General features: G+C 35.7%; 1 protein-coding gene across 4 annotated transcripts in view; it reads left to right on the top strand.

Annotated features, from left to right (window-relative positions):
• Positions 1-13713, top strand: part of ATP11B (ATPase phospholipid transporting 11B (putative)) — a 106718-nt gene extending 93005 nt beyond the window's left edge. For 2 of the 4 annotated variants that reach the window (XM_053657598.1, XM_053657594.1), the window contains 2 exons: positions 9237-9370; positions 13389-13713. In XM_053657598.1, the coding sequence (XP_053513573.1) occupies positions 9237-9370; positions 13389-13470 (216 nt within the window). In that variant the 3' untranslated portion in view covers positions 13471-13713. Of the gene's footprint in view, positions 1-8442; positions 8507-9236; positions 9371-13388 lie in introns of those variants that run through there. The other 2 variants (XM_053657595.1, XM_053657596.1) reach the window with 2 other exon arrangements.
• The last annotated feature ends 1644 nt before the right edge of the window (positions 13714-15357 follow it).

The following is a 15357-nucleotide window of genomic DNA, read 5'->3' as shown; positions in this document are numbered from 1 at the left end:
AGCAGTGAGCGGCCTCTGGGTGGGCACGAAGAACAAGAGCCCGCGTACATCTGCCTGCTGGTGCATCCTGTGAATTTCGAATGCATCTTGGTTTTGAACTGCACTGAACAGTATTCCTGGGTGTTATCCACAGTAGCTTAATTGTTTCCAGAGAGGAAAATTATGCAGATATCAAGTACTTTTAAGAGCTTTTCAGATCTTCAATCAGGGTAGTACCTCATAAGAACCATTAACACAAAACTATCAGCAATTTTCTTTTGAATAAAATATTTTCCTCTCTCCAGTGTTATAGGCAAAGCTATTGTAAAAAAAAAAAACAAACTATCTTTACATAAACTTATTGTACTCTTAAAACCAAAGAATTCAGCTACTTTATTTTTATATATATAAGAAATTCACCATAGCATTTTTATAGAAATAGTAATTAGTCCTAAGACTGAGAAAATACAGAGGAATAAGGAAATTTTTGTTCATTGAGGACTTTTTTTAAAAAGTAACTCAAGAACAGTTAAAACTAGCTTGTCTGTGGGCACATACTCCTCACATGGGTGTCCAACCCACAGCCCGCAGGCCCACAAGTGGCCCAGGATGGCTATGAATGTGGCCCAACACAAAGTTATGAATTTACTTCAAAAAACTTTTTTGGCTCATCAGTTTTCATTAGTGTATGTGTATTTAACGTGTGGCCCAAGCCAACCTTTCTTCCAGTGTGGCCCAGAGACACCAAAAGGTTGGACACCCCTGCAAGATCTGTAATACAAATACAGAAAAAGTAAAGAATAGAAATTTGTTTAAATTAGTTAACACTAAAATGTGTATTTCAAATTAAGGATTTAGTTAATTTTGTTAAGTCAAGCCCCCTTCACCGACATGTTAACATTTGAAAGGCCATGTGACCTGTCTACTCTGCTGAAGTCCAGTCAGAGTAGAGAAGTTTTCTGAGAAGGGAGCATGAGAAGTGCAAAATGCAATAAACCTCTGCAATGAGAACCCTAAAGGGTGGTGGCAAGGAATTTGTTTACTAGAAGAAATTTAATTTTATTGAAGGAAACCTGTTTTCAACATGACTTTGTGCACTGGGAAACCATGGCTTTGTTTCGTGTGCTTTTCTGTATGCCCCTTAAGAAGCTGCTGTTAGCTCTCTTTTGTGACAATCAATGAATGTAGTGGTGTGCGAACATTCATTTGTGCCTCACGGATTGCGGACCCCAACTTACTGTTTTGATTCTAACCCTATATACAGTGAGAGTATTGTCTGTAATATGAGACTTGTTGCTTTTCTGTCCTTCCAGATGGAAGAAGATAAGGGTTCAGTCAGCTCAGCATATGAATTTGCTGAAAGCAAGCACAGAGGGGAGGACAGTAGGCACCTGCTAGCTGAGGCTTGCAGCCAGCAGGACAGTTCTTACGTGCACTAGGTAGTACTGCGCTGGACCTTCCTGGGGACATATCCGCTAAGTTCTCATGTTTGGGGCATGCTGTGGGAAAACTGGCCTGACGTCCTGGTTTTTACTTTACTGATTCCTTCATTTCTCACATGTTGTTTTTCTTTCCTTGTTTCCCTTTTTGTGATCTTTACTTTTTATATGTCCATTCTGTATATTTCATTAATCTTCCTTTGGAGTTACAGTGTTGAATCATACTTCATCTCAAAATCTTAGTAAGGTACTCCCACAACCTGTTGTCTTATATTCAAGAAGTTATTCCTTGTCACTTCTCCCTTTGAAAATATCAGGGTAATTCTGTTGTTTGTGAAGTCAGTTTCCCCACTTGAAGTTGTGGTTTGTGTATCATTTTATACATCTTTATGTAGTTAGACAGTGAGTTACGTGGCTAAGTCTGCCTCTTACTGTGAATGATCAAATGATGAGTATTGAAGCTTGGTACTGAGTAGTTTCCTTTGACTGATACTGTACTGCCAGTTCTTTTCATAAATTTTCATAGTTACACATTTATAATAAATAAGTGCGAATTTATGAGGACTTGATTCATTCTCTTCTCGAGAAATAAACTCTGACAACCACTTCTAGATCTAATTGGAAGATGCAAAATATTTTGATTAGTAGTAATTATGGAGGATAAAAATTCTGAACCACTAATGTATTTTTTACTTATCCTGTTTGCCATTTTATACTTGTACAACACGTCCTCAGACAACATCGTGTTGCTCAGTGTCATTCTGTTGTAACATCGAGATGCTACAGAAACTTAACTGTTGTTTATGTCAATTACCCTACAGTGAAATTTGTTTTATCACTTAAAGTCAATAACCAACTTGTCGGTGTCTTTACATGAGGCCGTAACTATGATTACTCGTCAAGAAGCTGTTACTGCTTCATCTAGGATAAACCCTAGCAAATGGTGGAACTTGAAATCACAGCTACTTGTAGATTTCAAACCTTCACTCCTATAAATCAGACCATGGAACAGGTGTAATTATATGAAAAATCTGAATTATTCTGGAAGATTTTTTAATTACATTTAGTGAATTGCTTTAAATGGAAAATGTTGAAGATAATTAATCAACTCTCAGTTATTGTTATTAGTTGAAAAGAAATTCCAAAGAATTCTAAATTTTTATTTTGTTTTGGATACAAGTTCAAGTGGATGTTTTATAAGACGTGGATTTAGTATTCCTGTGCTTTAATGTGCCCATTAAAATAGGCAGTACAGTTGAGAACTGGGTTCTTAGAATGCTTCTATTAGGTAATAGGGGCCTTCTTAATGGTCACTTTCATAAAGTGAATTTTCTCATCCTCTGACATTTGGTTTCCCTTTCTGTAAACAAGAAGTCAGAAGAATTTTCAAACCATGAATATGATCCTAGTGAAATTGTTTTGGGGGTATTACCCTGATTTGTAAGGTGTTTTTTTTTTGTTTTGTTTTGTTTTGTTTTGTTTTGCTTATCACTGAATTTTAATTGGTTGGACGAAATACTCCTTGAATATTTTTCTCCTCCTGTATTTTGCTTTTGGCATCTATTTTGAGATAAAAATCTCTTTTTAAAAATAAGTGTTATATAATAAATATCCCTCTTCTTTTTTTTCTGTCTTGAAATTCCATTTGTGTCTGCACTTAAACCTTGGTCAGCCTTGCCAAATAAGGCAGAAGGCCATGCCAAGCCCTAAATGTTGCCATGGGCTGGGATCTTCTAGTCATATCCCTCTACTCTCACCCCTTAGACTTCTATGGTTTTGTCATCTTTTTTGTTTTGGATTCCCGCTCTGACTGCCCTCTTTCAAGCTGTACCTAACAACCATAGGGATAGCAATAGGATGCTAAGGATGTAGGGCCTTTTCTCACTGTGGACCAAGGAGCTTAAGCCTCAGACCTGAAACCTCCCGCTACCAAAAATAGAATACATTTTAAACAGTTTTAGTCAACTACAAATCACCTTCCTCCTCTGTGATAAAGGTACAGATACTGCTTCATTTAACAAAGTAGTGACAAAAAACCTTAATGGCCTGTATTAAGCAAATAGAATCAAACATTTAAAAGACTAATATTAATAAAAATGCCACCCATGGCAAGAACTAGATGCATACCTCATAAATATGACACTTTATAAAACGAGTGTTATTTTCAAATATGTGCTGACATATTGAGCAGCTTTTTCATCTGGAGGTTGAAATGAAAAGAAAATTAATGTTGACATTATTTCTTCCAAATATTTATCCTATGACATGCTGTAAATGGTTGATACTTAAAAAGCTAAATTCTTAATATCAGCTACACCATGACTTCGTGTGTAAATTAGTGCTATTCTGCTTTTCCTTCTCCGTTAATATAGGGGGTTTTATCATTAAGATTTCTGGTCATATAGCCCTGACAGGTGTGACTCAGGCATCGTCCCTTGAAGTGAGGAGTCTCTGGTTCAGTTCCCAGTCAGGGCACATGCCTGGGTTGTGGGTTTGGTCCCTGGTCAGGGTGCACACAGAGGCAGCTGATCAGTGTTTCTCTCTCAGTCAGTGTTTCCCTCTCTCTCACCCTCCCTCTCAAAAAAAATCCCTTGTCATACATTGTTATTTATGCAACCACTTTATTCAAATAAAGGAGCCTGTCATTTTGAAACCAGGAATAAACTGAATTATTAAAATAAGTTTACCTAAAGCATATAATTATTGCACATTTACTTTCATAGTTAGATTTAGGTCACAGAAACAGGGTGAAGGTATTTAGCTACATTTTAACTACCTTTCAAAGTTATTTTACTTGGAGAGAAAGAAAGAGGGAAGTAAATTTAGAGGAGTGAATGTGAGCTTGAGGCAAGCTTTGGAGAAATAGGTCTTGAGGAAGTTTGGGCAGTTACCTCACTGCCGTTGTTTAATGGCTGCCTGTTGCAATTCTGCATAGTGAGATGAAGCTATTGCTTGTTTTGGGGGTTTTATTATTCTTAATTAACTTTGCAAATTGGTAGTATTTTTATAACTTTTGATTTCACGTTTAAAATAAAAATATTTTTTAAACATTCTTTTTTTTCATGATTATAGTTTAAGGCTTCTTTCCATATATCTTCTTTAAGTCTATACCAGGTGCTCACTTTGAATATCAAGTATATAAAACAATTGTAAGGGCAAAAGAACAAATATTATAAATAGTTTAATAGTTATTATCCAAACTTAAAAACATTTTTGATTTGATAGGTAAGATTTGGTAGGAATGGTTGAAAGATTTAGAAATGTGTGACCGTTTTTTAACATTTAGAAGATTTAAGGAAGATATTTTGTAGAAGCCTCTAATAGGAGAAACATAAATGTTTATCATCATTGATATAAAAAAATGGAACTAAGAGCGGTGAGCCAGAATTGATTTCAAAAGGCAGGTTCTGTAAAGAGGAACATTTTTTTAGTCGTACACAGTCATGTTGAACCTCCACAGTTGTTTTGCTTGGCAGCCCTTCTAGCTCTAAGTGACGTCATGCTTCCCAGGAAGCAAGTGTGGTAGAGCATGAGTCACACAAATTAATCAAATATTTTTTATAAATTAAAAGTTATTTTTTGTGGTGTCACATAAGATGTCACTTCTATTACCATAGTTTACTTTCTTCTTTTTTAATATTTACAACTTGAAAAAAACCTTTTTTAAAGACACAAACGCTGATTCTCTCTCCTTACTTTGCCTTGCTTTGCCTTAAATGAGATCTGAATGTTCCACCCCATCCCCATCCCCATCCCCAGCTGTACTGGCAACTGTGGCTACACGTACTCTGGCTGGGCTCCCAGTTCCCAAATACAAGATCGAAGATGTGCATGGGAAAGTGGCAGGGCTTGGTTTGCTGGAGAACAGTATGGTGTGTTCTGTAGATAGCTATGCAAAAACACAATTCAGCATTTTCAAAAAAGCAGGGCCATTTATTTATTTATTTATTTATTTATTTATTTATTTAGCTCTTTAGGAAAAAAAGAAACATTTGCTTAGTTCAGAAGGTGAACTACAGAAGTAATTTCTTTTTATTATTTTTGATATTTCAAGATGTTTACTCTGTTGGGTTGCCTATGTATTAACACCTGTCCTTAGGTTTTAAAGTGAAAGTGATGAATACAAAGCAAGATCACTACCTAAGCAGTGTTCTGCACATTGGTGGACACCACAAAAGCTACTGACCTTTGGATGGCACCTTCAGGGAATTCCTGTCAGTTGGCAAAGCACTAGCTATGTAGGCAAAGCACGTGTTGTTAAACTACCAAGAGCCAGTAAGCTCCTTGCTCTCTCTGCTTTCTGGTCTAGCTCAGTGTCCCCCAGGTAAATGTGGTGTAGGGCCAGTGAGCCGTGTTCTTGTTTTGTTGGTTTTAATTTCTAGTCCAACACAGACCAATGCTTATATAAAATACAATAAAAATTAATGAGTAGGAAATGAAATTTAAAAGATTTATAAAACAAGCCCCAATTTAAAAATTACTTTTAAATTCAGTAGTTGCAAAAGTATACAAGTCAAAAGTCAAATTGCCTTCAAATTTTCTAATCTTCCATTTTGAGATGGGAAACACTTATGTCCTCTCGCGTCAGTAACTGTTTTTAGATGAACACTGATCCGTGGATCATGCTTGTCGCACTGGTCCTTTTGCAAGAGGGAAGGAGTAACAGCCACCCTCTCTTATCTCAGGCTGAATGTTCTGAATGTACACCATATTTTTGTGCCCACGTGCAATTATTACTCACTCTTTTCATTTAGCCTGAGTGTTCTTTCTTTGCCATTTTCAGCTATTGAAATCTCATCCAGTCTTCAAAATGTATTTCAAATGCCATCTTTTCCTCAAATCTTTTATGCCCTCCCACTGTGATCAACAACAGCTGGGTTTGACCTTTCTCTCCTCTTTTTTCATATTTGTAGTCTGTCTCCCTCATCCCATAATTATAAGAAGGCAGTATAATGGCATGGGTAAGATGTTTGGGCCCTGGAACCAAACAAACCAAGCTCCAGTTGAGTAACCTTGAACAAGTTCTTAACCTCTCTGGTGGCTCATCCATATAAGATGCATACAAGTATGGGGCCTATCCCAAAAGGGTGTTAGAATTTTTAAATTAGATAATCCATGAGAAGCATCTTACATAGGAACTGGCGCATACATAGGAAGCATTTCATTAGTATAACTGCCATTATTATTTGTTCTCGGTTTAGCTCCCATCCATTATTAAGCACAGTGCCTTGCTTAATAAGTATAGGTTGAATTTTTAAGTGTTCGTGTCATTTAAGTGATGCAAGCAAGCCATGGAATAGAATCCTGTACTGGTAGTAGGAGAGGTGATGATGGATTTTAAACTGAACTGGGTGTAGGGTCAGCATTCTGACCCTCACCGGTACAGGCCCTGACACCTGCCGCGGGCAGCAGTGCCTGGTGGACTGTGGAGACTGTAGGGGGAGCGCTGGGACGTAGAGCACAGAGGGCAGCCTCGGGTCAGCTAATGTGGGGCCAGAAAGGCCTCCCCGAGGTGGCGTACTCTCTCCTGTATTATGTGGGATCTATAAAGTCCTGCTTCCTACAGAGGGTGATAAAGTTTGGAGATGGAGGAAACCAGAGCCCAGGGACCCAAGGAGGAAACTGGGAGACTGATGAAATCCTGTTAACCTAAACCAGTATTTCTTGAACTATTATTCCTCTGCATATTTCCTCCTGATGTTGATTAATGTTCCCTGGGGACTTGGGGTTCTGTTACTGTTTGAGAATTGCACCATGTCTAACTCCCCCTTGGAGACTGACCATGCTTACTGACTTACTGACAATCCTGTACTGAAAAAGTCTATTTAGACTTTTGTTGAATTAGTGTTTCTTAGACTTAATTGGCTACAGAACTTTTTTTATGAAACATGCCTATAAACATTTCACAAAATACAATTTAAGAAACCATACCAAAAACATTTCTAAACCAAAGGTATTGTAAAGAAAGAAGTAAAATTTGGCTAGTTCTCAGTGCTGACCAGATCCTAGGACATCAGTGCGGACGGGCAGTTGCCAAACAGGAACTCCGTTGACCTGCACTGCTTGGTAGTAGGTAGAGTTACTCTGAGCAGGCGTTTAGCGGGACCTCCCAGTTAATTAGGTTCGGAATGCCAGTTCGTTCACATGCCATCACATCCATCTCTTCTGTCCATCGTGTCTCCACAAATGTCTCATGTTGCCACACCTGCTCTGCACACCTAGTGATTCCCAAGCTTGATTAATTGCAACCATCTAATGAGTCTACTTTTTGTCATTCTTCCTTTATACTTTTGAAAGATTTATTATGCCATATGTTATGTATGTAAAGGAAAGTGAATGAGAATTAGTTGCTTAAATGACAAACCTTGAAAAATTCAGTACACTCGACTACCAGAACCAGGGTTGGGATTCACTGAGATGTGTGTCATCCCATTTTTTCCTCCACTGAACAATATTAAAATTATTAGTAGTATGGTTTAAAGTTCTCTTGCTGACTTATCTATCCCTGGATCAATATAAATCTTGCATACTTTGAGAAGTTAATGTATTTTTAAATCTTAATATTACTACTTAGTCACTTATTTAATTGATTTTAATGCTTGTACCATCAGTTAATTTTTTTAAAGTAAGATGAATTGATTGTGGGCATAGTTGGCACTTAATAGTTGCTCAGCAATTTAAGGTAAATTATGTACTTTTTTCCCAAGGATAATTATGAAGGGAATTTATGTAGAGTGCTTAGAACCTGGTATGTAGTAACACTATATAAAGTATGTGCTACTATTACTGTTGTTATTATTATAGTTGTCAAGGACTGAAGTTGTTACTTCCCAGTCTTCAAAATATTGGGTTGGCCAAAAAGTCCATGTGGGTTGTTTTTTTTTTTTTTTTTTTTTCCATAAAACAAAAGACACATTTTTCATTTTCACCAATACCTTTGTTGATTTGGATATTTTGAGTATCTCCCATATGGTATAAAGATTGTTCTCAATTAATGTCTTGATTTGATCTCTACCCACTTCAGGGCTCTACCCAGCCGTGGAGCGTTGTCCAGAGAGAGGTCTGTAGCATGAAACTTTGCAAACCACTTTCAACACATTTGATCAGTCACAGCATCTTCGCCATACACTGTACAAATCTTTTTCTTCTTGTGTTTTCACCTTTCTTGAAATAATAAAGCATAATATGCTGAAAGTGTTACATTTTTTCTTCCAACTTCAATATTAAAATGCCTACACAAATATGCACTAATTTTGATAATTTTTATTTTTAAATACACACTGATATGAAAGCTGCCACAATACAATCTAACAAAAATTGTTTTGAATGATGTTAAAGACAGCTAAGCACTACTAGAGCCATCTTACGGGGAAAAAAAAACAAATGTATTTTTTGGCCAGCCCAGTAGTTCACACTTGATAGGTAGACATTTTTCATTGAAATTGCAGGAGCATTTCACCTACACAAAAACTCAAGAATTAGAATTCATTAGGTTTCTGAGTAGTTGATGTAAATCATTTTGACCATAATAAATTATTGACATTAAATCCAAAATCTTTGCAGATTTAAATAATATCTAGCTACTTGTTATTGTATAATTATTTTACTTAACATCATACTTAGGACACAGTGCTGTTTAAATATTTCTTATAAGATTACTCTTAAATTAAGCCTTCCATACCATACATATCCATATTATAGCAAACAGGTTTATATATATATTACTTTTCATTTTAAAGTGCTTGTTGTAATTTTGTAATGCTTTTTTGGAAGTCCAAATCTATAAATAACTCATTTTTTCTGCTTCAATTTCTCCAGCTTACTGAAACAAATTCAAGTATCAAGTGCTTGGACTCCATGTGCTGTTTCTCAGAAGGAGAAACAGCGTGCGCATCTGTTGGAAGAATGCTGGAACGAGTAATGGGAAGATGTAGTCCCACCCATGTCAGCAGGTGTGAAATTTCTCTAAGTAGCCTTTGCTGCAGATGATGAGTGTCCTGTAAACTGGAACGGATGAACATGCATCTCTAGATACCTAATAAGTCAGCAGCTGGTTTTAGCCACTAAAGCAGGATGTGTGCTGTTGGTTAGCACTCTCTGATGATAGATTTCACTTTGTGGCTTTGGGTAGGGGTTTCTCACTAACTGAGGAAGAGAAAGCACCTTTGAAGAGACCTGTCATCTAATGAACAAAAAATTTTTCTTCAAAATCTTTCTCAAATGTGGTGAATAGGAGGAGTATGTATATGGTACTCTTACTTGGTTTTTATATAACTTTTATTATACCTATACTACTGTTTTATTTTCTATATATTTTTTGTATTTACAAAATAATCTACATATAATAGTAAAATCAAAGGAGTTTGCTTTTCTTCCTCTTTGTCTGTATTTTCTAGTCAGTCATTTGAGACTTTGAAGTATTTCTAAACATAAAAGGCTGCTCTCCTACCCTTTTTATCTCTGTAATGAGGTTTTAAAATGAGTTGTGCTTTTTAAGTTTTTACTAGGTATTTATGGTCTAATTAAAAATTGGTAAGTTGCAACAGGCTTTTTAAATATGATTTATTAGAATCTTTGCATTTTTGTCCCCTTTCAGATCTGTTTCTTAAAAGATTTACCAGAGCTTGCTTTTGTGGTTTTTAACAAACAATACAATTTGGAGGTATATTCCACTTCAGTTTCTTCATACATTTCCCCATTATTTAGGGTATATTATTATTATTTAGGAGATATTGAGGAGTAGAAATACCTTCACACTTTGATGTTCTTTATGTTAATGATACATCCGTAACGATCAGAGCAGCAGTGCGCTGATGTGCAAGCAGGGTCACAGGCACGGGTCCACAGCGGGTTCCGTTGTCCACAGCTACCGTGTGAACAGTACCAGCCTCTGTGTGTGCCGTGCCTTGCAGTAGGTCGGAATGTACGCCAAGAGTGGGAAATAAAGGGTGGAGGAAGAAGTACTCTTATCCGTTGATAAAGGAATCTTTAGTATTTGGTTAGCTTTGTGAGTGTGATATCACTCAAAACTCACAATAAAATTCAGATAACTTTTACTGGTGAACTTGTTAGTTCCCACTTTGCCTTGAGTTATGGCCATGTCTCTCTGGTGTGGTTGCCTTTGTAAATAGCATTTTTATGTTAATATAATGTCTGTGGGTTTAGTACCATTTATTGATCATAACATAATCAGAAATATCTTTGTAATGCTGTGATACCATTTTGTAGTTATTTTATTCCACATACAAGAATTACTATGAGCAGTTAAATTTATTGGGACTTATATGACTTACACAATTATATTATACAATGCATTATCAGAAAGCAGCTCTGTCATGTACCCGGCCAACAAGTTTTTCGAAAGAAGTACCAGAAGGACCTAATTTAACCATGATAGCTTCATTACACAAAACTAACATGGGAGTTAGAATTAAGAAAGTATTGTAGAAATTTCACAGACTTTTTGAAATTTCTGCTTCAACAGGAAGTTCTCTGTAGTGACAGTGTACATCTTCTCTATTATACACAACTCAAATTTATTTTAAATGACCGAAGTACTTTCCTGCTTTCTGTGTCCTCCTGTTTTCTCGGTGTCAGGAAGTCAGGTGGTCCGTCTCCATTAGCGGGACACAGCCGTGCTTTTACTCCATTGCCCTCCGTTACCTTTACTTCATTACCCAGACATCAGCCAGCCTGTCTGCTTACAGGGGCCTGTTATCGTCTGTGCTCATTTTCGCTTAGAGTTATGCCATGTTTTTTGTAGGACTTTATTTTTTATTTTCCTAATAAAATCTTTAACCAATTAGTATCTTATTTGACAGACTGTAAATAACCTTCCAATTTAGGTCCAACATCTAAGGTTATAATTATCAGTTACTACTTTCATTATCTTTTTTTCTTCAAGTGAATAATCTAAAAAGTATTTTGAGATCTGCTTTATTTTTTTCTATTGAATAAAATCATACAATATGCAAAACCACGTGGTGCTTTTCAGCGGGCGATATGAAAGTTGCCATAGATCCATTAACATCATATTTAAACTCTGAAGGTTATTTCGATGCAGAATTTTGTTTGTGTTTTTGTATGTAATTTTATTCGTGAAATACATTTGGCATTCCTGTGGGGTTTGGTGCAGCCTGTATTCTGCATTTCTCTTTCGGCAAAGTAGGGCAAGGCTGGCCCCCTGCCACCAGATGTAGAAGCCCTTGGCTTGTTCCATTAACATGTTAAACCTAAGAGAACATCACTAGTGCTTTCATATGATAGATTTCTCTGCTGATTAAACTGTTTCTGTCCAGGCATAAAAATTATACTTACATTTTATCAGTTGATACTGTCAAAGGAATATGCCATACTGCAAGCTTGGTTTCAAAGGTAGCATTGTGGTGCTGTATCAAGGACATGCCATGTTGTACCATAAAGGGCTGTACTTTAGTAACAAGTGATTTCCTGTGTTTATCAACAGCTACTTTATCCTAATCAAAACCATTTTCTAAATAGAAAGGAGTTGATAGTATGTAATTCAGGTATTTAATGTTCTGTCAAATGGGATATGTAACATGTGAATGCACATGTGTGCTTTGAAAAGATAAAGAATGAAGGGAGCCTTGCCTAAGGAGATTTTTCTGTGTAAGCAGTGGTTGGAAAGAGAAAAATTTGTATAACATGTGGGCAGTTTGGGAGTAGAAACTTGACTCCTGATAATTGGGGTGTTTGTACTTATATTTTATCATACATTTCTGAATAGACTTTTTTGCACAGATACTTACTTACTCTAAGAAATGTTCATAGTTCCATTTTATTCACATTTTACAAATAGTGAGTGCCTGTTATGTACCAGAACTCTGAGTGCTAGAGAGATGGTAGTGAAGCCCTTCCTTAAACTAAGGTAGATACCATTTAACGTTTTCTGGAAGCTAGTAAGTTCTGTTAACCACTGGTATGGTTGTTGCCTGTAAGTTTTCGTCTGCCAGCTTTGTAAAATGTCTAGGTCCAAACCTCATTATGACTGTTCATGTAACCAATTTAAATATGAACTATATACAGAGTCTCTTAGAAAACAGCAGGTGTTTGATAGAAGTGAACTTGGACCATTTTAAGTGCTAGTGTCTAATAACGTCTTTGTTTAAGGAAAGTGGGAACCCTAGAAATTTATATAAAATGTATTTATTGTTAAGTTCTTTTAGTCTTCTAAGAAAAGCCACCTTTGACTTGGTAATACTAATATTGTCCGTAAAGAAGTTTAGGCTGTTTTAAGCACGGCAGGCTATTTATGATCTTGAGTTACTTAAGCTTAAATTAATACAGCTTCGAATAATGTGGTATGTAGTAAGTTGCTTATGGGCTTTACCATTCAGACAGTAGTCAATATTTCCAGACCAGTAGAGGATCATTTGCTCATAATTAAATGAAAACCCTAGTGACTTACAGGTGTCTTTGATGCCTACTGAATAAAGCATTCTCTACATCCAAGCTAATTATGCTAAAATCTTTAGAGTAGAATTTCTAGCTGAAAAGAAATAAATTATGAATATATTGCTATTCCATTCCAAAGCTTTTGGTAAGTGCGGTTTTTGTTTGTTTGCTTCTGTAATACAGCCTAGTTGCTTTTCAGGAAAACTGAATATGCATAACTCTTAATAAAGTACTTATTTTTATATTGAATTAAGATTTTAAGAGCATCTTATGCTCTACTATCTATAGAAAATGTTTTAATGCTAACAAACATCTAAATTTTGGCTTTTATTTTTATATGATGACTAGAGCATTATTTTCCCCAAGTTTTGTGTAATATAAATGGAATGTTTGGTGAGTCAGTGCTAGCATGAAGAACTTCTTTTCAGCATTTAAAAATGAATTGATTATCCTAGTACTCAAATTGCATTTTGGTCCTAAGTTTTAGAGTAAATTTTTTTCTCAATTAAAACATAGGTCCTGGTGAGCCAAACTTTTCTCTTATTGTTACTTTAGATCATGGAGTGCATCGGATCCTTTCTATACCAACGACAGGAGCATCTTGACTCTCTCCACAATGGACTCATCTACTTGTTAAAAGAGCAGTCAGTGCTTTGTGGGAGCCATTTCAACTCCTTGCCTAAAATGCAGTGTGCGCATCCTGGTAACGGCCACACTAGCTCTGCAGCGTCCCTTTCTGAAACCTCTGTGGCAGTTCCTACCCGCTCAGAGTTATAATGGCAAACAAACAAAAAGCATTAGCATGAACCACTCTCAGCCCCTTTCATTTAAATCTGACCACGTTGAAAATTTGTGAATAAAGAGACATTTTCTGACTTTCTCTGGGATTCCCTTGTGCTTATGGGACTCCTAAAGGCATTTCAGCCTCTTGCTAAGGCCACCCTATTTTAATACCAAGGTAGAAAAGAGAAGTAATTTCTAGTTAACAGTATTTTTGAGTATTAGCTTAGTTACTGAGTCTCTATTTAAATCTGCTTCTGTAAATTATGCTGAAAAGTTTGCCTTGAAAACTCTATTTTTTTATTAGAGTTATATTTGAAGCTTTTCATGGGAAAAGTAAATGTGAATAGTAAGGAATTTTGGTTCCTAAGTGACCCATGTTGTTAATTCATTAGTGCTTTCTAAGTTCATAGAGAAAATTAGGAGACTGTGTTTCTGTTCTTTACTGCACTATGGGTAGTAAATATATACCAATACCAAACTTAATGTACTGGAACACAACCAGTAAAATTAACCATATACATCAAAGGGTGTATCTTTTCTCATCCATACATCAAAAATCCAGTCCACCAAATTTCAATTGATGTTTACTAATATTTTTATGACAATATAAAGTGGGTAAATTAGTACCATTAGCATATTATTATTTATTGCGTTTATCTTTGGATCTTTTGCATGCCTTAATCTGGTAAATATATTTAAATTTGCTTCCTCTCTATCTGAAGGCTCTGTTTATAGTATTTTTATGACATTGTTGTAAAGTTCAACTATATCAATAAAAAAACAAGTTTGGACAGTATTTAAATATTGCAAATACTTTTAATTATACAAATCAAAATGTTAGAGTAATTAATAAAAAAGAGAAGAGCCTCTTTCTGTGGCTTAGAGTTGCTTTTGCCCTTCAGTTAGCTAGAATCTAGAATAAAGGGTCTTGGGCGAGGATCTTGTTATTCTTATGTCAGTGTGTGTCACCAGAGTTACAGCAGAGACCACCGCAGTAAAGTAAAGTCTGTATTTTCAGATATGTGCAGAGAGTGTCAATGAAACAAAGTCTGAAATGCTAAATTGTATGGGGTAATGGCAGCACTAAATTAAAATGCTTAAGAATGACTAATCAGAATATATTTGGTATTAACTCACTGCACTTCAATACTTAACTTTCATCCTGAATTTATCATGTAGATCCACTGTTTGGTGTTTGTTTTGATTAAAAGTAATATTGTTTCAAAATTTGGAAATGATTATCAGCTTGAGAATTATTAGCCAGCCCTGTACGTACACATTTTAAACTGTGTGGAAATAGTTCAATAAGGCTTTGCCTGAGTTCTCCATGCAATTGAGATCATTCCTTTTTGTAAATTTTTGTGTAACCCTTTCTTCCTTTCTCATTTCATGAATATGAGACTTCACCTTTTTTCACCGGTAAACTATTTTCTTGCTAATATAATATTTGTCTTTTTTAATAATGCAAAGATATTGGGTTATGAATTTCTGCCTAAATATTAATTTTCATAAATAGCCCATCTTTAACTTAGATATTCCAAAATTACTTTAGAAAGATCCTGTTATTCTGGAAATATGTTAAAGAGATAATAAAGTATACACTATGTGGTACACTCACCAATTCATGTTCCAGAAGAGGAAATATTGCAAAAAATATTCAGTAGAGTAGGTTAATGGAGGATATTATGGAATTTGCTTTTCTTAGAATGTCTTACAAAGTGTTCACATGACAAAATGACAC

This window comes from Artibeus jamaicensis, unplaced genomic scaffold (genome assembly GCF_021234435.1).
Source record: "Artibeus jamaicensis isolate MK-2021 breed Jamaican fruit bat unplaced genomic scaffold, CSHL_Jam_final scaffold_474, whole genome shotgun sequence".
NCBI lineage: Eukaryota > Metazoa > Chordata > Mammalia > Chiroptera > Phyllostomidae > Artibeus > Artibeus jamaicensis.
The sequence above is the reverse complement of the archived record's forward strand: the minus strand, read 5'-3'. Positions and strand labels throughout refer to the sequence as shown.